Here is a 24,768-nt window from a genome sequence, read left to right as displayed (position 1 = left end):
TCTGTATTTAATTCAATTCAATTCCATTCAATTCAATTCAATTCAATAAAACTTTATTGTCTGACTGCAACAAACTGACATTTTTCTGTTGGCTCGGATCGTGTACGAGATAACATCACATAAAAACACTCTCAGAACATATAGACACATAAAAGTACACATTAATACACACATAACCCAAACCACAATTATTCATACCCACACCCTCACATACATCCTCGTACATACTCTCGTTTATCCTTTATAATCATAAATACATTATGGTCGGAGGTCCATTATGGTACATTGTAGTATTTCAGTGACTTTATAGAACATTAACAAAGTGGACGTTAAAGGTGGTCGTCTACATTTTGATTTTTTTCAATAATCTTATGGTTAGATTTCGCTAAAAAGTTATGTCAGATGATGAATGAACCATGGGGGAAAAAGTAATAGAAAAAAAAATATGTAAAAAAAGTGTTTATTTTTTGGAAGCTGACTCACGCTTCCAGTTCCAATGTTTTGTTTTCTGTTTTCTGAGACCATGTGCTTTGCCTAAAAATATCGACCAATCAAATTATTAGCGGCGCATGCGCAAAGAGTCATTTACGGTCCAAAGATGTCTGCTATCTTGCGCCAGTTACGTAAAAAGCAAAATTGTGATCGATCAGGGCGGCATAGGTCTGAATGTGTACATTTGGGGGACCAGAAACAACCCTGAGATGCAGCGAAGTTGAAATTAGGCGCCAAATTCAACCGGCAAGTGGCAAAAACACTATGATGCTCATTGAAAGTTACGTCGGGGGTGTGTTCAAAGTACTTTTGGCAAAATCGCAAGCGGGACAAAGCCCTAGGAGTTTTTCCTGTGGAAGAGCATGCTGAAACGGAATGTAAGTATAATTTTTGACATTACACCCAACTTTGATCTTCCATTAACTTTACTTGTATATTTGAATTCAAACCTAGTTATTCCGTTTCACAGTTCTGAAACAAAGCTTGTACGTACATTAATACCATTTCACTGTAGGCTGAAAGGCGCGTGTGAGTGTGATTAAATGATAAGGTGACGTGCATCTTCACGCAGTCGCGCGCGTGTGTGTGTGTGTAAGGAGGGGGGGGGAGATATGTCTGTGCTCTGTGACTTCAACAGTAACGTTGCACATTGCAGATCTGTGCGCCGGGAATGTGGACAAGAAAGCCGCAGTTTGAGCAAAGATCCAACGGTAAGCTATTTTATTCGAAAGCCTTTTTATTCGAAGACAGCGAGTCCGTTTGTAAGCAAGTTTTTATGATGTTCCTGTACACAACCTTCATCGATGCTACAGGGATACTTGTTTCAAGTTTTTAACATTGAAACTGTGTGTGTGTGTGTGGGAGAGAGAGAGAGAGAGAGAATGTGTGTGTGTGTGTGTGTGTGTGTGTGTGTGTGTGTGTGTGTGTGTGTGTGTGTGTGTGTGTGTGTATGTGTGTGTGTGTGTTCGCTCTGAAAAAACGAGAACACGCAAAAATAAACATCGTATTTGGTCAAGGAATCAGAAATATTTAGTATATGCAGCTGCATATTTTGCTAATGGTGAAGGGTAACATTTTTTTTCTCATAGCCTTTATTCATCAAGCTGACAGTGACAACATAATAAGGGAACACAGACAAATTAAATAACATATCCACAATTACTATAACAACAAATGCAAGCGGACCAATAGTTGCAACAAACTTCAGGCGAAATAACACCAAAAAGAAAGGACCAGGGGAAAAAAGAGAGATCACACGTATCTAAGAAAACAGCGGTAACCATTTGTATGTCTGAATGTATCATTAAAACCACGATATCCACATCTTGCCTGTTCTTAGTGTCATGCAATCATGTGTAGCAAGTGGTGTAAAAATTGAGAGACACAGAAAGGCACAGTCGTTCCCATGAAAGCTTTTGGCTCACCATCTCAGATTTAGACAAGATTGTACATGAACACAGACTTAGATTCGACAACCTGGCTGCTTCATGCGCAAAGTGATAATTTATTTTCATGTGTTATCATCACAGATTCCTGCTTGTGTTCGTTCACAAATCAGTCAATAAAAAACAATCACAAACTGCACCCAGGCTGATTTGTTGATGTGTTTAGCGATGGTCTTTTCAGGCCTGGTCTGTTCTGAGACTGTAAATCGAATAGTTTACTCGGGGAGGACTGAACCTTTCACATCAATATTCAACAAAAACCAACAAAACGTTTGAATAACACATACGAGAAGGGTGGAACAATTAGTTTGTGTGCTTTTGTTATCAGGGGAGGGAACGAACCCACAAGGAATAAGATGAAATTGTTTTCAAATCGATTTCGGAAATTTTATTTTAATAATAATTTTTGTATTTTTAATTTTCAGAGCTTGTTTTTAATCCAAATATAACATGTTTATATGTTTTTGGAATCAGAACATTGTGAAGAATAAGATAAACGTAAATTTGGATCGTTTTAAAAACAATCTTTTTTTTTTACAATTTTCAGATTTTTTAATGACCAAAGTCATTAATTAATTTTTAAGCCACCAAGCTGAAATGCAATACCGAAGTCGGGCCTTCGTCGAAGATTTCTGGGCCAAAATTTCAATCAATTTGATTGAAAAATGAGGGTGTGACAGTGCCCCTCAACTTTTACAAAAAGCCGGATATGACGTCATCAAAGATATTTATCGAAAAAAAGAAAAAAACGTCCAGGGATATCATTCCCAGGAACTCTTACGTCAAATTTCATAAAGATCGGTCCAGTAGTTTGGTCTGAATCGCTCTTCACACACACACATACAGACACACACATACAGACACACACATACACCACGACCCTCGTCTCGATTCCCCCCTCTACGTTAAAACATTTAGTCAAAACTTGACTAAATGTAATAAAAAGTGCACCAGTCACAAACAAATACAACTATTTAGCAGGATCAATTAGTACACTTGATGCATATATGAATGTTGATCTATTCAGAATCATAAATATTGTCCCGGCTGATACGTAGAGGTTACATGCCGAGTCTCAGTGATTATCAAAAATAATGGTCGAAGTTAGCGGATCATGAAAAATGCGAGCTTCAGCGAGCTTTTTCATGACCGCGAACTGAGACCATTATTTTTGATAATCACTGAGACGAGGTATGTAACCTCTTTATTCCTCCTTTCTTCAGTTATTCAAAGAAAAGAGGAGTTTTTGTGCGAAAGTTTGATCGAATCCAAATCACTCAACCAGTCTACCTGCGCTGGCGATTGAATAATGCGCGGTTGTATAGTTCAGGGAAAATCAATCAATTCTGTTAACACTTCTTGTCAGTTGTCCTGTTTTGAACTAAAATCAAGTACACAGTTGTGTTGTTATTCTGCTGTGCCGGTAAAGGCAGATAGTGTGTGTTCTGTTCATGTTTTGGTATCGCTTAGGAAATGTTCTTTCTTCGAATGGGACAAGTGTTCCAACGTTAAAAACTGTATGAAGTTCCGTTTTCTGGGGCAAAATAGTGTATGAAACCGCTGTATGTTCTTTAAATTGATGCGATGTGTGCATTTGGTTGCGTGTGATCTGTTTATAAAATGAAATATTGTCGAAAACTAACCGTCGGATTGCAGTCTCTTGTCCAAGCAACTCAGTTCAGAATATTTGGAAGGGGAACTACTCTTGTCGTACGAGAGTTACTTGCCTTGGGAGTTTGCTTGCACTCATACGAGATCTAAAGCGAGTTTCTCTGCACTGATCGTTAGATTTGGATTTAGAAAACAACCAAACTCATAGATTTTATATGGAGATTATTGTGTTCAAGCCTGTAGTTGCCAGTTTAAATGCAGTATGTTTGTAATGTTTGGTCTAGAGATGTATATTTCGTACATTGGAGCGTTCGGAACTTTTCAATCGCTAAAGTAGTTCCCTCAAAGTCTAACTCATCAAACCTGTGAGCTATCGAGGATTCAGGCCCGTTGTTGGGTAAGTGATTTTGGTTGTTGGGTAAGTTACCGAAAAATAACTAGCCCTACACCTTTACAGAGAGAAAGAAGCAGAGGGGGGAATAATCCCTGCTAAATTATCAGCAGATTATCATCGATATTTGTGTTCCCAATGCACAGCGTTTGTTTTTCGGTTGTTGTTGTTTTGGTTCATGTAACGTTTCAGGCGTATTCTCAAGACATTTAGAGAACTGTTATGGAAGCCTGAAGATCAAAGACAACAAGAAGAGCAAACGCTCGATCGAGTCACTTTCGCAGTTCTGAATATTATATGAGGCATCAGATGGACAGGAAGAAATTGCTATTCACAACACAATGAGTCACGTTCACATAAAATTTGAGCCCGGTCACTTTTATAGTTTCCGAGAAAAGCCCAACGTTAAGTTGTGTGTTGCCGAACAGAAAAGGCTAGTTATCTCCCTTGTTTTTCTGATAACGTTCGTAAAAGGCTACAGATGTAAATACTTTGATGTAAAGAATAATCCTACAAAGTTTCAATCACATCCGATGAACTTTGTCAAAGATATAAAATGTCTAATTTTTCCTTTGACGCTGACCTGTGACCTTGAAAAAGGTCAAAGGTCAACGAAACCATCGTTAAAGTGTAGAGGTCATTGGAGGTCACGACTAAACAAAATATGAGCCCGATCGCTTTGATAGTTTCCGAGAAAAGATATAAAATGTATAATTTTTCCTTTGACGCTGACCTGTGACCTTGAAAAAGGTCAAAGGTCAATGAAACCATCGTTAAAGTGTAGAGGTCATTGGAGGTCACGACTAAACAAAATATGAGCCCGATCGCTTTGATAGTTTCCGAGAAAAGTCCAACGTTAAGGTGGTGTCTACGGACGGCCGGCCGGACAGACTAACACTGACCGATTACATAGAGTCACTTTTTCTCAAGTGATTCAAAAATGTATTTACCGTAAAATGTAAACAAGTCGCGTAAGGCGAAAATACAACATTTAGTCAAGTAGCTGTCGAACTCACAGAATGAAACTGAACGCAATGCCATTTTTCAGCAAGACCGTATAACTCGTAGCATCGTCAGTCCACCGCTCATGGCAAAGGCAGTGAAATTGACAAGAAGAGCGGGGTAGTAGTTGCGCTAAGAAGGATAGCACGCTTTTCTGTACCTCTCTTTGTTTTAACTTTCTGAGCGTGTTTTTAATCCAAACATATCATATCTATATGTTTTTGGAATCAGGAACCGACAAGGAATAAGATGAAAGTGTTTTTAAATTGATTTCGACAATTTAATTTTGATAATAATTTTTATATATTTAATTTTCAGAGCTTGTTTGTATAAATCCGAATATAACATATTTATATGTTTTTGGAATCAGCAAATGATGGAGAATAAGATAAACGTAAATTTGGATCGTTTTATTTTTTATTTTATTTTTTTTACAATTTTCAGATTTTTAATGACCAAAGTCATTAATTAATTTTTAAGCCACCAATGCAATGAAATGCAATACCGAAGTCCGGGCTTCGTCGAAGATTACTTGACCAAAATTTCAACCAATTTGGTTGAAAAATGAGGGCGTGACAGTGCCGCCTCAACTTTCACGAAAAGCCGGATATGACGTCATCAAAGACATTTATCAAAAAAATGAAATAAACGTTCGGGGATTTCATACCCAGGAACTCTCATGTCAAATTTCATAAAGATCGGTCCAGTAGTTTAGTCTGAATCGCTCTACACACACACAGACACACACACACACACGCACATACACCACGACCCTCGTCTCGAATCCCCCCTCTACGTTAAAACATTTAGTCAAAACTTGACTAAATGTAAAAAAGAAAACGGTTTTTCCAATAGCTCCTGCCATTCTGATTGTGGACTTTAGCATGCATTCGTTGCAAACAAAAGACACCAAATATACATGCAGCCCGATTACTTGAAATGTGGCATCGGTATTAAGTGTGTGTGTGTGCATGTGTGTGTGTGTGTGTGTGTGTGTGTGTGTGTGTGTGTGTGTGTGTGTGTGTGTGTGTGTGTGTGTGTGTGTGTGTGTGTTTTGATGCAGCTGCAGAAGTAAAGAAGCTGATGTCCTACAATATTTTCAGAATCGCTCTATGTTTTTCTACAGAACTGAAGGAGCAATGGTTAAGAGTGAGGGGGTAGGTATGCAATATACAAGTGGGTAGATTTGTGGACCATCTGTGTGCCCGCTAGGTGGAAGACGTCCATGGCATCCATGTAAGGATACATCGCTGCTCTGCCGATTCAGGATGAAGTCATGTCCAAGCCATTGTCCTGCAAGAAAAAACACGTCATTTTTAGTCCATATATGCATTTCCGTGACTAAGCTTTGGTTTAATCATCGGCCTGATAATGATGACCTAGAAGCAATAGATTTGTGATCAAAAACAATTGAAAAAAAAGTAAATTAATTCTTTCCTTATCCTTGTATTTATCAATGTATTTATTCTTTTCTTCTTTTTTTTCTTGGGTGGGAAGGGGGGGTGGTGGAGGTTGTGAGGGGGTGCGTGTGTGTTGTAATTAGTTGTTTTCAAACCCTTCAGACAGATACTGCATGCGCCGGAGACATAGCAGAATTTTTCGGGGATGCATAATCTTGCGATCAGATGTGTAAGATGGTGATTGTTCTACACTACTCGTCATAAAAAAACTTTACAGATGCGTTTGAGGGCAGATCTTTATGATGAGGCCGTTTATCGTAAAACCAATTATATGACTGGAAAGGCCTTTTATGCCCTTAACTTATTCAGCAAACAGATTGAGTTTACATGACGTAGTGTCGATACAGTGAAACCTACAACACACACACACACCCCAAAATCCAATTCGCAAAATCAAGGTTTCCGCGTTAAAATTGACAAAAAATCAGAACTGCTAAAACAAAACATGTTTAGCATGTTCTTAGACAAAAAAACAAAAAAAAAGAAGGGCAAAGCCCATACGACTCACATGCTTGACCTTCTGCTTTACACATTTTTCCTACCAAAATACATGTGACCTTGACCCAAGGTCAAGGTCATCCAAGGTCATGCAACACAAAGCTGTTAATTCAAGACATAGGAAGTACAATGGTGCTTATTGGCTCTTTCTACCATGAGATATGGTCACTTTTAGTGGTTCACTACCTTATTTTGGTCACATTTCATAAGGGTCAAAGTGACCTTGACCTTGATCATATGGGACCAAATGTGTCTCATGATGAAAGCATAACATGTGCCCCACATAATTTTTAAGTTTGAAACAGTTATCTTCCATAGTTCAGGGTCAAGGTCATTTCAAAATATGTATACAATCCAACTTTGAAGAGCTCCTGTGACCTTGACCTTGAAGCAAGGTAAACCAAACTGGCATCAAAAGATGGGGCTTACTTTGCCCTATATATCATATATAGGTGAGGTATTCAATCTCAAAAACTTCAGAGAAAATGTGAAAAATGTGAAAAATAGCTGTTTTTTAGACAACATTTATGGCCCCTGCGACCTTGACCTTGAAGCAAGGTCAAGATGCTATGTATGTTTTTTGGGGCCTTGTCATCATACACCATCTTGCCAAATTTGGTACTGATAGACTGAATAGTGTCCAAGAAATATTCAACGTTAAAGTTTTCCGGACGGACGGACGGACGGACGGACGGACGACTCGGGTGAGTACATAGACTCACTTTTGCTTCGCATGTGAGTCAAAAATCAAATTTGCATCCAAATCAGTAAGTTTTGTTCACATATCTTGTCTAACATGGACGCTATGGCATGCTGAGCGGTGTAGGTGTCAATCCTCTCAGCAGGCATAAAAGGCAGTTTTTGAAGACGTTTTAGCGGGTAATGAGACAACAAGAAGGGCAAAGCCCATACGACTCACATGCTTTAAACCTAGCAATGACATCATACACTAAGAACTGCTTTACACATTTTTCCTACCAATATACATGTGACCTTGACCCAAGGTCAAGGTCATCCAAGGTCATGCAACACAAAGCTGTTAATTCAAGACATAGGAAGTACAATGGTGCTTATTGGCTCTTTCTACCATGAGATATGGTCACTTTTAGTGGTTCACTACCTTATTTTGGTCACATTTCATAAGGGTCAAAGTGACCTTGACCTTGATCATATGTGACCAAATGTGTCTCATGATGAAAGCATAACATGTGCCCCACATAATGTTTAAGTTTGAAACAGTTATCTTCCATAGTTCAGGGTCAAGGTCACTTCAAAATATGTATACAATCCAACTTTGAAGAGCTCCTGTGACCTTGACCTTGGAGCAAGGTAAACCAAACTGGTATCAAAAGATGGGGCTTACTTTGCCCTATATATCATATGTAGGTGAGGTATTCAATCTCAAAAACTTCAGAGAAAATGGGAAAAATTTGAAAAATAGCTGTTTTTTAGGCAACATTTATGGCCCCTGCGACCTTGACCTTGAAGCAAGGTCAAGATGCTATGTATGTTTTTTGGGGCCTTGTCATCATACACCATCTTGCCAAATTTGGTACTGATAGACTGAATAGTGTCCAAGAAATATCCAACGTTAAAGTTTTCCGGACGTCCGGACGGACGGACGGACGACTCGGGTGAGTACATAGACTCACTTTTGCTTCGCATGTGAGTCAAAAAATGGTACATTTGAGTAACTCGCTAACGCATTGCCTTCAAACTTTCGGAAAGTTGTGCTAACACATGTTGTAAAGTACTTTCGGAATTTCAAGTAATTTGAGACATTAGGTCTGCTGTTGTTTGTCATGTCAGAAACAGTTCTTAAATTGACGATAGGTTTTTGCTGAATCATTGAACAAATTTTATTTGTTGAAATCTTCAAGAACAATGACAGATGCGCCACATACTAAAATTTCCTGTACATATTTTATCAGACATGGGTGGTATGAGGATTTCAACGCGAAAGTAGTTTTTTAAGAAGTTGACTCATTCAGAGCGCTGAGCGCAAATGTCGGCCTACGCATAGCAAAGCTCACTGCCGACACGCTTAACTGATCAATGGCTCTTGAAAAAGCATTTTTCAAAAATGTGTGTGTGCGTTTTAACAAGTGCGCTTTGACCAGCCATTGGTGAAACTGTATTAAATTTAAGGGTAAATTGAAGCTTTCATTTTTCTAAATGCATGCTAATTCTAATTTTTTTCTGTTCAATCGGACAGGGTACATCTTTATTTCTAAAACTCTTTCTGGGATGTCGCATAACAGCAGAACTAATACATCACATGACTTGAGATTTCGTGTGTACTTTACGACATGTGTTAACACAAATCTCCGAAAGTTTGAAGGCAATGCGTTTGCGAGTTACTCAAATGTACCATTCTTTGTCTTATTACCCACTAAAATGGCTTAAAAAACTGCCTTTTATGCCTGCTGAGAGTATTGACACCTACACCGCTCAGCATGCCATAGCGTCCATGTTAGACAAGGTATGTGAACAACACAGACTGATTTCGATGCAGATTTGATTGTGTGAGCAAGAGTGACCCTGTTTTTTTTGGGTTTTTTAATCTCAAATTGAAGAACAACTCATTTTTTGCCTACACAAATTGATTTGGCTCAGCTGTTGTGCCTAGCAGTGTTGTTTTGCCATTTTGAAGAAGACTGGGTGACAGGGTGACCCCCAAAAAATGCAGCCCTCAAAAATGCTAATAACTTCTACATCTGTTGACCGAATCACTTTATAGTTGGGGGACATAAACTTCAGCTACAGTGACACTTTTACAAAGGGGCAATTTTGTAGATCAAATGGTCAGACTTTTGTGCTATTTCAAAAAAAGTTGCCAAGATGTGGAAGGGTCATGCATAGGCTGAAGTTTATGTCCCCCAAATATAAAGTGATTCGGTCAACAGATGTAGAAGTTATCAGCATTTTTGAGGGTTGCATTTTTTTAAGGTCAACCTGTATTTGCCAAAAAATCAGCCTGACTGGGCCATTTCTACTTTAGTATTACGAAGTGAATTTCCAGGATGTTGTTATAACATTTAAAGATTAACAAGAAGGGCAAAGCCCATACGACTCACATGCTTGACCTTCTGCTTTACACATTTTTCCTACCAAAATACATGTGACCTTGACCCAAGGTCAAGGTCATCCAAGGTCATGCAACACAAAGCTGTTAATTCAAGACATAGGAAGTACAATGGTGCTTATTGGCTCTTTCTACCATGAGATATGGTCACTTTTAGTGGTTCACTACCTTATTTTGGTCACATTTCATAAGGGTCAAAGTGACCTTGACCTTGATCATATGGGACCAAATGTGTCTCATGATGAAAGCATAACATGTGCCCCACATAATTTTTAAGTTTGAAACAGTTATCTTCCCTAGTTCAGGGTCAAGGTCACTTCAAAATATGTATACAATCCAACTTTGAAGAGCTCCTGTGACCTTGACCTTGAAGCAAGGTAAACCAAACTGGCATCAAAAGATGGGGCTTACTTTGCCCTATATATCATATATAGGTGAGGTATTCAATCTCAAAAACTTCAGAGAAAATGTGAAAAATGTGAAAAATAGCTGTTTTTTAGACAACATTTATGGCCCCTGCGACCTTGACCTTGAAGCAAGGTCAAGATGCTATGTATGTTTTTTTGGACCTTGTCATCATACACCATCTTGCCAAATTTGGTACTGATAGACTGAATAGTGTCCAAGAAATATTCAACGTTAAAGTTTTCCGGCCGGCCGGCCGGCCGGCCGGACGGACGGACGGACGGACGGACGGACGGACGGACGGACGGACGGACGGACGGACGGACGACTCGGGTGAGTACATAGACTCACTTTTGCTTCGCATGTGAGTCAAAAACTGAAACAGGACACATTTCTAAAGATTTCATGTCATCCTGACACGCCCATCACTTTTCAGGTTGTTGTTTTTTCATCATAATTTTAATGAATAATTACGGCACAACTTTGATTATGGCGATTAACAGCAGTGTGCTAACATTTTTGAAACTGTTTCAGATTTTTAAGTACTATTTTTGTAATTACAGGTCTTTGACGGGTGGTTATCAACCTCCCTTCCCCTATCCTGGTAGTGGTGACAAGCACACATGGAAGGACATGTGGCTGCACTTGAAGTAGGCTCCTCTGGGAAGGATGATCCTCTGTTAAGGTTGCAGGCCATGCCCAAAACCGGGGATGGGAGCCGCTCAGCAATGGACAGGACCAGCTCCCCCGCGGTCATCTCGTTAACCATGTTCTGACCAACACAGTTACAAGTCCTATTGTCATGAAATAATGTGGTGCATTCAAATTTGTATCCATTTTATCTGTTTTAATATATTTAGTATTATCAAACAAGTGGTATATAGATATAATTATAAGCCATGCGCACTTGACCGGCATTCATGAAACTTTGTGGAATTATCATCCCATATCTCAGGCCAATGTACACCAAATTTGAAGTAAGTTGCAGAAGTAATTCATGAGTTATCAGCATTTTAATGGGTGGCATTTTTTTTTTTTGGGGGGGGGGGGGGGTTTACTCTGTACATGTTTGTGTGTGTGTGCTTTATGCATTCAGATGTATACATATGTAAGAGTGTATGCATTAAATAAGCTGGTATATAATTAAAATTCTTTTGTTAATAAATTGTGTCTCGACCATAGCGTACTCTAGAGATCGCCATGCTCTCGACTGATTGATGGGATTGTCGATTTTGCAAGTATCCTTTTAAACAGCAAACGGAAGTATAGTGTGTCACCCCCCCCCCTCTCTCTCTCCCTCTCTCTCACACACACACACACACACACACTCACACTCACACACACACACACACACGCATCTATATATATATACGACTTGTGTCTACGTCTGTGTGTGTGTGTGTGTCACAGTTCGTGAACAGAGCAAACACATTGCTTGAAACTGTTTTGTTGCATTATGAAGCCTTGTTTGCAGCCACTTAAAAGTCTTATACGACAAGAATGTATTGCATAATTGATAAAAGAACTTACCAGGGAACTTTCGTCAAGGAAGCGGCTGCTCACCGTTAGGATATCTGGGTGGTTGAGCACTTTGAAAACTTCCGGTTTACATTATGTTCCAAATAAGGATATCCTACTATGCTGAAATACTACAATGAGTTTTCAAACGGCTACCCTGGCTCCGTCCTTTCTGATCGGAGGGGGGTGTTTTTTTGAAAGTGTTAGTGACTAGACTCAGCATTTTAGCTGTAAAATGTCACTTTCTGAGCACCAAAGAAATCTCATCAAATTATGTAATGGCATGAATACTGCAAGAAACGTACTTGTAATGCATGACTGCCCAGAGGGAAACAACCACAGTGTGCAAGTGTGTGATTGCGCGTGCGTGCCTGGGTCTGAACCTATCATTGTGTGTCTCGCGTGCTCGCGTGTGTATCGATCATTCACAAAAGTGATCCCCATCCTCTACTGATCTCGATATTATCAGAATCAAGTCATCAAGAAAGGTACCAGAGTAGTAGTACGGTTGCTAGAAGCGCTGACCAACAAGTGTTCAGATATTTTTCTAATTGTCGTTTCTAGATAGTAAAATATGTGCTGAAAACGGTCAGCTATCGCACCATCAAGAAATCGGTTCCCTAGTACCCCTTTAAGGGTCTGGAACCACCCCGGGTGGCAATATCGGGTCGCAACAAAGAGTGTTCCCCATAGCCGGAAAGAGCCTCAACCGTGAAAGATAGAAAGAAAGGTATTGAACAAAAAAGACGCACAACACCAATGTAAACCATTTGTGTGATCATACTTATATTAAAATATTGATGACCATGGAATAAATGGGTTATTTTTAGATTTCTGACCAAAAATCGCGAAAAACATGACAAATTGTCTTTTTTATAGCCTAAACTATGAAAGATTTAAAGACAAGTATTGAACACAAAAGATAGCAATGGATAATGGCAACAACATTTGCTCTCATTGTTGTACAAAATTGTTGATTGTTTTTTAATACTTTTCCGTTTTTGTGGATTTCACAAAGCATACCAATTAAACGGCAGTCCAGGTAACTCGTCCGAATTTTTGCGGCTAAGAGCCTCAACATTTGAAGATAGAAAGACTATCATTGAACAAAAACTATGGTAAACACTAATGTTAATAACTTTTGATCTCACACTGATATTGAAATATTGATGACCATGCAATTAATGGGCTATTTTCAGATTTGTGGGTACAAAATCGCCCAAAACATGACAAATTGTCTTTTTTTTAGCCTAAACTATGACAGATTTAAAGACAAGCATTGAATATAAAAGATTGAACGGGATACTAGCAACAACATTTGCACTCATTGTTGTACAAAATTGTTGATTGTTCTTGAATATTTTCCGTTTTTGTGGATTTCACAAAGCGTACCGATTAATCGGCAACCCGTGTCAATCATCCGAATTATTTCATGCTGCGCCAAAACGATTGAAAATGGATGGAATATTAGTGTTTGAAGACAAAAGGCGCACATTGTCATGTTAAGCATATCTTGTTACACCGTATACACATCAAAATCGTGATAGCTCTTGGTTTGAATGTTACATTGTTTGATTTTGTGCAAGTTACACACATTGATACTGACAAAATGTAATGATATTCCAGGACAATATATCCAGCGCGCTCTTTGGGTCCCCAAAACACTGTACATGGTGAGTCCCATGGTGGTGCCAAAGTAGAAAATAATTATATTCACTTTAGCGATAGTCCGCAGTAGACGACATCAAATGACACAGACTGTAATGATAACTCAAAACTCGTCATCGCTTTCAGCAAACGCGTCAAAGTCAACCTCCTCATCTTCTTCCTCGTCTTCCTCATCATCCTCTTCTCCACAACCACCATCTGCCAGAAGATCGATCAGCGACACAGGTAGGATGGGCTTGAGGCACCACACGGGTTCCAGGACACCGTCTGCATTTTTCGTCCATACCTGCCCCTGGTCGTAGGGTTTGGGCCTCGCCAGAATGCCTTCATGAGCACGCTTGTACAGGGCAACGCGGTGGTTTACTCGCTGAATGTGCGGCATCAGAGCAGATTGGCAGGGAGGCATGCGGGCTAGATCGACCTTACACTTGGACGTGAGTTTCTCGTTGTCTCCCACCATCTTGCGGAGTAGCTTTTCACGAACGACATCAACTGATTTCTCACGACTGTAATTGTACATCAGGCACCCGAAGTTTGACATCCCAGTCGTCACCAAGCTGCCTGAATGCCGTGTGAAACTTGGGGTTCTTCTCCAGTTTCTTAAGGGGCCCCACCTTCCCCTTTCCTTTGAATGCACTGGTGCAGTCCTCTCCGCTGTACACATAGAACCCAAGAAGAGTGGCACAGTAGTCATGCCCCAGGGACTCTGCAAGCTCAGAGAGGTTGATCAGTTGCCGATGTTTTCCTGATCCCGTATCCAGGTATACAGTCAACTTGATGGCTTCAGCGTGGTAGAGAAGAATGACAAAGATGTCCGTGTCCGGGGTTCTGACCACAGCGTTCTTGTATCCCAGCGCTGCGGCATGATGGAGGTACAGCACCACCCTGGTGTCAGTCTCTTCCTGGTTGCTGTAGATATTGGGAACCTCATGCACCTCTACCTGAAAACAGTAGTATACCTGGATACGGGATCAGGAAAACATCGGCAACTGATCAACCTCTCTGAGCTTGCAGAGTCCCTGGGGCATGACTACTGTGCCACTCTTCTTGGGTTCCATGTGTACAGCGGAGAGGACTGCACCAGTGCATTCAAAGGAAAGGGGAAGGTGGGGCCCCTTAAGAAACTGGAGAAGAACCCCAAGTTTCACACGGCATTCAGGCAGCTTGGTGACGACTGGGATGTCAAACTTCGGGTGGTGAAGCAGTTGGAAGAGTTTACTTGCCTGATGTACAATTACTGTCGTGAGAAATCAGTTGATGTCGTTCGTGGAAAGCTACTCCGCAAGATGGTGGGAGACAACGAGAAACTCACGTCCAAGTGTAAGGTCGATCTAGCCCGCATGCCTCCCTGCCAATCTGCTCTGATGCCGCACATTCAGCGAGTAAACCACCGCGTTGCCCTGTACAAGCGTGCCCATGAAGGCATTCTGGAGAGGCCCAAACCCTACGACCAGGGGCAGGTATGGACGAAAAATGCAGACGGTGTCCTGGAACCCGTGTGGTGCCTCAAGCCCATCCTACCTGTGTCGCTGATCAATCTTCTGGCAGATGGTGGTTGTGGAGAAGAGGATGATGAGGAAGACGAGGAAGAAGATGAGGAGGTTGACTTTGACGCGTTTGCTGAAAGCGATGACGAGTTTTGAGTTATCATTACAGTCTGTGTCATTTGATGTCGTCTACTGCGGACTATCGCTAAAGTGAATATAATTATTTTCTACTTTGGCACCACCATGGGACTCACCATGTACAGTGTTTTGGGGACCCAAAGAGCGCGCTGGATATATTGTCCTGGAATATCATTACATTTTGTCAGTATCAATGTGTGTAACTTGCACAAAATCAAACATTGTAAAATTCAAACCAAGAGCTATCACGATTTTGATGTGTATACGGTGTAACAAGATATGCTTAACATGACAATGTGCGCCTTTTGTCTTCAAACACTAATATTCCATCCATTTTCAATCGTTTTGGCGCAGCATGAAATAATTCGGATGATTGACACGGGTTGCCGATTAATCGGTACGCTTTGTGAAATCCACAAAAACGGAAAATATTCAAGAACAATCAACAATTTTGTACAACAATGAGTGCAAATGTTGTTGCTATTATCCCGTTCAATCTTTTATATTCAATGCTTGTCTTTAAATCTGTCATAGTTTAGGCTAGAAAAAAGACAATTTGTCATGTTTTGGGCGATTTTGTACCCACAAATCTGAAAATAGCCCATTAATTGCATGGTCATCAATATTTCAATATCAGTGTGAGATCAAAAGTTATTAACATTAGTGTTTACCATAGTTTTTGTTCGATGATAGTCTTTCTATCTTCAAATGTTGAGGCTCTTAGCCGCAAAAATTCGGACGAGTTACCTGGACGGCCGTTTAATTGGTATGCTTTGTGAAATCCACAAAAACGGAAAAGTATTAAAAAACCAATCAACAATTTTGTACAACAATGAGAGCAAATGTTGTTGCCATTATCCATTGCTATATTTTGTGTTCAATACTTGTCTTTAAATCTTTCATAGTTTAGGCTATAAAAAAGACAATTTGTCATGTTTTTCGCGATTTTTGGTCAGAAATCTAAAAATAACCCATTTATTCCATGGTCATCAATATTTTAATATAAGTATGATCACACAAATGGTTCACATTGGTGTTGTGCGTCTTTTTTGTTCAATACCTTTCTTTCTATCTTTCACGGTTGAGGCTCTTTCCGGCTATGGGGAACACTCTTTGTTGCGACCCGATATTGCCACCCGGGGTGGTTCCAGACCCTTAAAGGGGTACTAGGGAACCGATTTCTTGATGGTGCGATAGCTGACCGTTTTCAGCACATATTTTACTATCTAGAAACGACAATTAGAAAAATATCTGAACACTTGTTGGTCAGCGCTTCTAGCCACTAAACTATAGCCGTGACTTACAAAAACATCCCCAGGTCCCAGTATTTCCATTTCCACGAAGATTTTTTGGGGGTCCTTCTTGCCAGTGGCGCTACTACAGCGCTTGCGGGGTCGGCACTCCAGCGGTACCGTGTACAATCGCCGTTTGGCCCAGCTTGAAATCTCCACACATAATCATACCAAAGTCAGCTTGAATGTGAGAACTAAACGTGGAGAAAAAAAATTTTGCAACAAATTTCGAACCCAAATTAAAGCATTAATTCCAGTGTAATTTCATTAAAACTTTATATGCCAGTTAAGGCGGTTTACTTAACTATCAGGATCACCTTTTAAATTAAAGATTTCGTTTACAGGGATCACGTGACCGCCGCTCGAATAAGGGTACCCTCAAAATCGACCAGACAAAAACGGAAGGTCTGATTGAAAAATCGAAAACAATAAAATAGGCAAAACTTTGCAACTTTGACATACGAGAAGAAATTCAAATCAATTATCTACCTTGATCAAATTGTTTTGTTTAGCTACCTTGCGTATTTCGTGTGCTATGCTATTCCTACTGCTGCAGGTTTCGATCGCAAGAGCGGTCAAAAGCGGGACTTTTTGCGTCATTTTTTAGGGGTATCATGACAAAACACGCTGCACTTTCGCAATTTCGCAGAGATACTTAGAGCGAAGTTTGGATCGTTAGGCCCCCCCAAAAAATAAGTGTGGTTACGGTAACATAGCCAAAAAAAATAGGGTAGGAAGGTAGGCAATCACTTTTTTTTTTTTTTAACTTTTTTTTCTAATGTGTACAAATTAAACCTACTTGACAGGGAAATAAGTGTGCGACTCGGGCGATTTCGCTTTCATTGCGTTTTCTGCACTCGTTTTCTTTTTTTTGTTCTTTTTTTTGACAAAATGTAATAAAAAGTTATAGGGTCGGCCCCTAAAAATAGGGTAGGTCGGGTTACCGTAACCACACCTATTTTTTTTTTAGGCCTTACAGTTATTTGTTAAAATGTTATGCAATGTTTCGGAAGAAGTTTTTAAACTTGTCATGTGTTAATGTGTGTCCAAAAATGAATGATTTCACACACACGCCCGCGCGCGCGATACGAGCTTACAGACAGGCACATGCATTTTTACCTGAGACATTCACCAGATTACCTCTTCTTTTTTTTCGGGTGGTGGATAGTGTCGTCGAGGTCGTCTTCGGAGATTAGATTTGGTCAGCGTCTCGAAATCGCAAGATCTCGTAAAAGAAGATCCTGAGACGTCGGGAGTTGTTTTTTGAGAATCTTTACTGGCACCGGCAAAGGGTTCAGATAGCCGAATGCGATCCAAGTCGGGGGAGAACTCGGATATTTTTGAGCCATCGAAAACCACGTCAGCGAAGCTGTCTGGGCTGTGAATGATGTCTGGATTCCACTTCCTCTGCCTGCCACGGGTGGACTTGTTCTCTCTGGTTTCTGGTTGGATATTCACTGATTTTCTTTTGCTGTTGTCATTTTCATTGATTTTTGTGTGGTTATTGTTTCTGTGATATATTCGGTTATGCGTGGTGTTCCTGCAGCTACTGCTGTCGGTGGAGTCACTGCTGTCTCCGCTGTCTTCGTTCTTCCCACTATCGCCTGCATCTCCTGTGCTGTTGCTGTATTTGTCTGCATTCCCTTTGGTGTTAGCGCCTTCGTCGCCCTTGCGACTGTCGCTGCTTGCGTGTCCCTTGATAGAGCGATTACCTTTGTTTCGGATGCTTTCACTGCCTGCTTTCTGTTTGTTACTGTTGTTGATACTGTATGCGTACTCTTTTTTGTTAGTGCTTGAATCTCGCTTGTTGTTTGCGTTTCTGCCTACTTTGCCTTTCTTGTTGGTGGCTGTACCTGCATCTCCTTTGGTGTTAGTAATCTTATTGCCTTCGTCCCCCTTGCTGTTGAAGCTACTGCCTGCACGCCACTTCGCGCTGGCGCTACTGCCTGCATCCCGTGTGCTGTTAGTCTTCTTGATGCCTCCACGCCCTGTGTTGTTCTTGCTGTCTCTGGCTGCATGCCCCTTTCTGAAATTGCTGCCACCGGCTTGGTCCCATTTGTTGGTGTTGCTGGCACTGCCTGCATGCCCTTTTGCGCTGGCGTTTGTGCGTGCACCGTCCTTGCTGTTACTGTCCTTGCTGTAACTATCACAGTACTTACTGTTTTTGTACTTGCTCTTACTGTCCTTGCTGTTACAACTATTGTCCTTGTTGGTATTGCCTTTGGTGTTGATGTGATAGTTCTCGGTGTTACTGTTATAATTGCTATTGCCTCCTGGAACGACATCCCCGGTGTTGCCCACTAAGATAACAGGGATTTCGCTGTGTAGAGAGAAGGAACGCTCCCAGCGCCGCTCCTCTCTTATTGTTTCCATGCCCGCGTCGTCGGCAAAGCTCATCATCTCCTCCATTAGCTTGCCTATCGTCAAATCAAGGCCCGCCTCGGCCACAGATTCCATTGGATCGTCTACGAAGGACACGCGGGAGGGACTCAGGTTTGTGGAGTCTGAGAGATCTTTGACAAAGTCCGGCAATAAAGAGCCTGTCGTGAACTTCCTCGAAGGCGAAGGAGCCAACGACCTGGTCGTTTGGAACGACGGGCTTCTTCTCGTGGGAGACGGTGATCGTGGGCTGTCCTCGTTTTGCTCCGATGACACAGGTCGGGTGTGTGTACTCTTCTTGTGTAATGCTGCTTTTGGTGCCTGGTTTGCTTCTCTGCTGTCTCGAAACGACTTGCTCCGTGAAGACGCCACGTGGGCGGACAGGCTGTCCTCGCTTAACGAGACTGATCCCTTCGTGAATCTTTGCTGCTGGAGGTCTCTTGCCTCTGTGTTTTTCCTCGACGCTGGTGCGCTTTCAATCGCTCTATTCAGCACTGGTGACACTTGATTGTCCTCTCTGAACGAGACGGATCCCACCGTTAATCTTCGCTGCTGGTGCTGTCTTATCTCTGTGTTTCTCCTCGACACTGGTGCGCTTCCTATCGCTCTATTCAGCACTGATGGCACTTGATTCTGTTCTTGTTCGTTCCACATGCTCTCATGTGTGGTACCCGGCAGTATTGTGAGTTTCCTCCAAGCAGACGATGGAAGGAATCCCTTTCTCATGTCCGATGCCGACGTCGGCAGCGGTGTGCGGTTTTCTTCCATCCGCCTCTTGTCCTGCGCTTGGAACACATCTGCAACAGAGTACATACACAAAGACAGACACAGACGCCAACGCAGACACACACCGAGATTTATATTGAGGTAGAATCTACAAACCACCGCCACCCCCTCCCCCCCCCCCCCCCAGAAAAGAACATAATAAATCATTTACCTATTCGCAAGAAGGAGGGAAACTCTGAATGTCTCCGTACTTTATTGGAATGTTATAATCTTGCCACTGTACAATCATAAGACAACAACAAGTTGCGTAAGGCGAAATTACTACATTTAGTCAAGCTGTGGAACTCACAGCGCTGTGCTTCATAGCACGCTTTACTGTACCTCTCTTCGTTTTAACTTTCTGAGCGTGTTTTTAATCCAAACATATCTTCTCTATATGTTTTTGGAATCAGGAACCTACAAGGAATAAGATGAAAATGTTTTTAAATTGATTTCGAAAATTTAATTTTGATCATAATTTTTAATTTATTTAATTTTCAGAGCTTGTTTTTAATCCAAATATAACATATTTATATGTTTTTGGAATCAGAAAATGATGAAGAATAAGAGGAACGTAAATTTGGATCGTTTTAGAATTTTGTTTAATTTTTTTTTTTACAATTTTTCAGATTTTTAATGACCAAAGTCATTAATTAATTTTTAAGCCACCAAGCTGAAATGCAATACCGAAGTCCGGCCTTCGTCGAAGATTGCTTGGCCAAAATTTCAATCAATTTGATTAAAAAATGAGGGTGTGACAGTGCCGCCTCAACTTTTACAAAATGCCGGATATGACGTCATCAAAGACATTTATCGAACAAGAAGAGCAAACGCTCGATCGAGTCACTTTCGCAGTTCTGAATATTATATGAGGCATCAGATGGACAGGAAGAAATTGCTATTCACAACACAATGAGTCACGTTCACATAAAATTTGAGCCCGGTCACTTTTATAGTTTCCGAGAAAAGCCCAACGTTAAGTTGTGTGTTGCCGAACAGAAAAGGCTAGTTATCTCCCTTGTTTTTCTGATAACGTTCGTAAAAGGCTACAGATGTAAATACTTTGATGTAAAGAATAATCCTACAAAGTTTCAATCACATCCGATGAACTTTGTCAAAGATATAAAATGTCTAATTTTTCCTTTGACGCTGACCTGTGACCTTGAAAAAGGTCAAAGGTCAACGAAACCATCGTTAAAGTATAGAGGTCATTGGAGGTCACGACTAAACAAAATATGAGCCCGATCGCTTTGATAGTTTCCGAGAAAAGTCCAACGTTAAGGTGGTGTCTACGGACGGCCGGCCGGCCGGCCGGACAGACTAACACTGACCGATTACATAGAGTCACTTTTTCTCAAGTGACTCAAAAAATGAAAAAAATATCTGGGGATATCCTACCCAGGAACTCTTATGGAAAATTTCATAAAGATCGGTCCAGTAGTTTACTCTGAATCGCTCTACACACACACACACGCACACACACACACACATACACACATACACCATGACCCTCGTCTCGATTCTCCCTCTATGTTAAAACATTTAGTCAAAACTTGACTAAATGTAAAAACAGATCTGAACAAATGAGTTGTATAAAGTAAAATTTCTCTCTCTCTCTCTCTCTCTCTCTCTCTCTCTCTCTCTCTCTCTCTCTCTCTCTCTCTCTCTCTCTCTCTCTCTCTCTCTGTGTATGTGTGTGTGTGTGTGTGTGAGTGTGTGTTTATGTGTGTGTGTGTGTGTGTGTGTGTGTGTGTGTGAGTGTGTGTGTGTGTGAGTGTGTGTGTTGTATTGAGTGCGAACGTGATTGCAGGCATGCGGCGCGCGTGTGTGTGCGAGTCGACTTTTCTTTTCCGTTGTATTATGTAGAGGTTACATGCCGAGTCTCAGTGATTATTAAAAATAATGGTCGAAGTTAGCGGATCATGAAAAATGCGAGCTTTAGCGAGCTTTTTCATGACCGCGAACTCAGACCATTATTTTTTATAATCACTGAGACGAGGTGTGTAACCTCTTTATTCCTCCTTTCTTCAGTTATTCAAAGAAAAGAGGAGTTTTTTTTGCGAAAGTTTGATCGAATCCTATTCACTCAACCAAAGTTTGATCGAATCCTATTCACTCAACCAGTCAACCTGCGCAGGCGATCGATTAATGCGCGGTTGTATAGTTCCGTGCAAATCATTCCATTCTGTTAACACTTCTTGTCAGTTTTCCTATTTTGGACTAAAATCAAGTACACAGATATGCTGTTATTCTGCTGTGGCGGCAAAGGCAGATATTGTGTGTTCTGTATATGTTTTGGTATCGCTTAGGATAATGTTCTTTCGTCAAATGGGACTAGCAGACGAACTTTTGCACCCGTGTTCAAACGTTAAAAACTGTATGAAGGTCAGTTTTCTGGGGAAAATAGTGTATGAAACCGCTTTATGTTGTTTAAATTGATGAGATGTGTGCATTTGGTTGCGTGTGATCTGTTTATTAAATGAAATATTGTTGAAAACTGACCGTCGGATTGCAGTCTGTTGTCGAAGAAACTGAGTGAAAAGAAGGGGAACTACTCTTGTCGCTAGACAACGTATGAGTTACTTGCCTTGGGAAATTGCTTGTGATGAACGGTTTGAGCACGGCAGATCTAGATTCAGAAAACAACCGAACTCATGGATTTTATATGGAGATTCATGAGTTCAGGCCAGTATTTGTTAATTTAAATGCGGTATGTTTGTATTGTTTGCTCCAGAGATGTATACTTCGTACATTAGAGCGTTCGGAACTTTTCAGTCGCAAAAAGTAGTACCGAAACAGAACAACTTCTCAACCCATTGCGCTATCGAGGATTCAGGCTGTTGCTGGGTCGTTATTTGTTTGGTTGCTGGGTCATTATCGAAAAATAACTACCCCTACAAGTTTACAGAGGTAAAGAAGCAGAGGGGGGAATAAATTGACATACATGTACATTTCAATGTTCTATCATGCATTATGTATTCGTATAGGTAATGTTGTAATTAGTAATACTGTATGATTGCGATTGTCCTTTTATTGTCTTTATTTTTATGTCTTAGTTTAGCAGGGACAGATTGTAAGACTAGGCGTGAGCCTAAAATCTCCATCCTTGAGTAATAAAGTTCGTTCGTTCGTTCGTTCGTTCGTTCTCTCTCTCTCTCTCTCTCTCTCTCTCTCTCTCTCTCTCTCTCTCTCTCTCTCTCTCTCTCTCTCTCTCTCACACACACACACAAGCAGGCTGCTTCAGTGCTGAAGGGTTGGGGATTATCAATTGGGAAATTATTCCCTACCTTGTTAAACCTTTTAATGCAATTTTCAACAAGGGAGTCTTCTCGGAAGAGTGGACTAAGTCAGTCATAATACCTTTATACAAAAAAGGCGACCCAAACAATCCTGACAACTACAGAGGAATATCTTACTGAGTACATCAAGCAAAGTGTTCACATCGGTTTTAAATGCTAGACTGACTGAATGGGCAGAAACCAATAGCGTTATCAATCAATCAATCAATGAGTCTTTTATCGCGCATATTCCGTGGGTACAGTTCTAGGCGCTTTGCGGTGATGCCGTGTGAGATGAAATTTTATACGGCCAGTAGATTGCAGCCATTTCGGCGCATATTTACCTTTCACAGCCTATTATTCCAAGTCACACGGGTATAGGTAGACAATTATTAACTGTGCCTAAGCAATTTTGCCAGGAAAGACCCTTTTGTCAATCGTGGGATCTTTAACGTGCACACCCAATGTAGTGTACACGGGGGGAGGTTCGGACACCGAAGAGAGTCTGCACACAAAGTTGACTCTGTGAAATAAATTTCCGCCGAACCTGGGATCGAACTCACGCTGACAGCGACCAACTGAATACAAATCCAGCGCGCTACCAACTGAGCTATATCCCCGCCCAAGCGTTATCATTGACGCACAAGCCCACGCCGTGGACGGTGGCTGCATTGGGGAATTGCCTCCGCACTAACTTTCACCGATGAAGAGCAACACGCCGGGTGAGTTTCTGCACAAAATCGTCTCTATTTTCTCCAAAATGACATATCATCACATTACTGGCGTTTGTACTTCGACCTAAGGTGTTAAAGCATCCCATCATCGATTTTATTCTTTTCTTCGATGCATTTGTTAACGTTGAGCTTCGATTATTTATGCTTTTCTTGCAAAGTTTGCGTAAATTCTGACTTCCCATTGTGCAGTTATTACGGAAAATCAAGGTTATCAATCAAACTGCTGTCTATTGGAATATCATTATTGTTTATTAGTTGACATGTGGTCCAAGTTGTGTCATCCAAAGTCACGCGGTTGGAGCGTAATTCTTCAATCTGTACCACGACTGATCGATTTTGCGGCTGCCCACCTACGCAATGTATCTTTGCTTACGGCTGCATGCCTACGCACTTTCTGGCTGCCCACCTATGCGAGTACTACAAATAATAAAATGGTATATTATAGTTAGGGCTCTGTTCGTGACTGTTGCCTGCCTGTGTAAACATAAGACAAGACAGCGTTTATGACTGTAACCTATTTTTTTTTTTATCCCAAGTAATACATAAATAAAGAAATCCGCGGAAATCCGTCCATATTCTCATCTTCGGAAATTTTTGGGAATGGTGGGTATTATGGATTATTTTTTCCAGCTGACTTTAGTCACTTGTCTATAGCTCACTCTGTTCGTTGGTCTGTCTGTCTGTCAGCTTGTCTGTTGGTCTATCATACTTTGGACACTTTTTTTATCTCTCTACTTTTACCCGTTATAACCATCAGTGCTGAGCATATTTTTGGACACTAAATCATGCGTAAGAAACGAAGGATCTTCACATATCAAACCTAAACCTAACCCAGGTTACTAATCCTAACCCAGGTTATAACCCAAAACACTTTAGTAATTACATTTTTCGAACCATTTGCAATATTTTAGAGAAATCATATTTACCACATACACAAAAGAACGCTCTATTATATAGCACAACACATATTGGGTTTTGATGATCACGTCATCTCCAATTTTATGACGATACCTTCCGCCTGTGGTCCGACCACGGTGCTGGGGGAGAGCAATCGGGCGACTTCCTGTACACAGACGTACAGTCGGCCGACTGGTATCTCCTTTGTGAAACCCGATTCTGT

The 24,768-nt window shown here is 40.9% G+C and overlaps 1 protein-coding gene and 1 long non-coding RNA gene across 2 annotated transcripts in view; one reads left to right on the top strand and one right to left on the bottom strand.

Annotated features, from left to right (window-relative positions):
- LOC138946780 (uncharacterized) overlaps window positions 1–24,768 on the bottom strand; it is a 49,607-nt gene that overhangs the window by 9,375 nt on the left and 15,464 nt on the right. Inside the window, exons 5-6 of the mRNA XM_070318182.1 lie at window positions 17,633–19,668; window positions 16,505–16,645 (exon numbers count right to left, since the gene is read on the bottom strand). Of these exons, the coding sequence (XP_070174283.1) occupies window positions 16,505–16,645; window positions 17,633–19,668 (2,177 nt within the window). The remainder of the gene's footprint in view (window positions 1–16,504; window positions 16,646–17,632; window positions 19,669–24,768) is intronic.
- LOC138947785 (uncharacterized) lies at window positions 514–11,421 on the top strand. Its single transcript, XR_011449791.1, has 3 exons — window positions 514–869; window positions 1,148–1,202; window positions 10,953–11,421. It is a non-coding gene; the product is annotated as an uncharacterized lncRNA (long non-coding RNA).

This window comes from Littorina saxatilis, linkage group LG14 (assembly GCF_037325665.1).
Source record: "Littorina saxatilis isolate snail1 linkage group LG14, US_GU_Lsax_2.0, whole genome shotgun sequence".
NCBI classification, from domain to species: Eukaryota; Metazoa; Mollusca; class Gastropoda; order Littorinimorpha; family Littorinidae; genus Littorina; species Littorina saxatilis.
The sequence above is the reverse complement of the archived record's forward strand: the minus strand, read 5'-3'. Positions and strand labels throughout refer to the sequence as shown.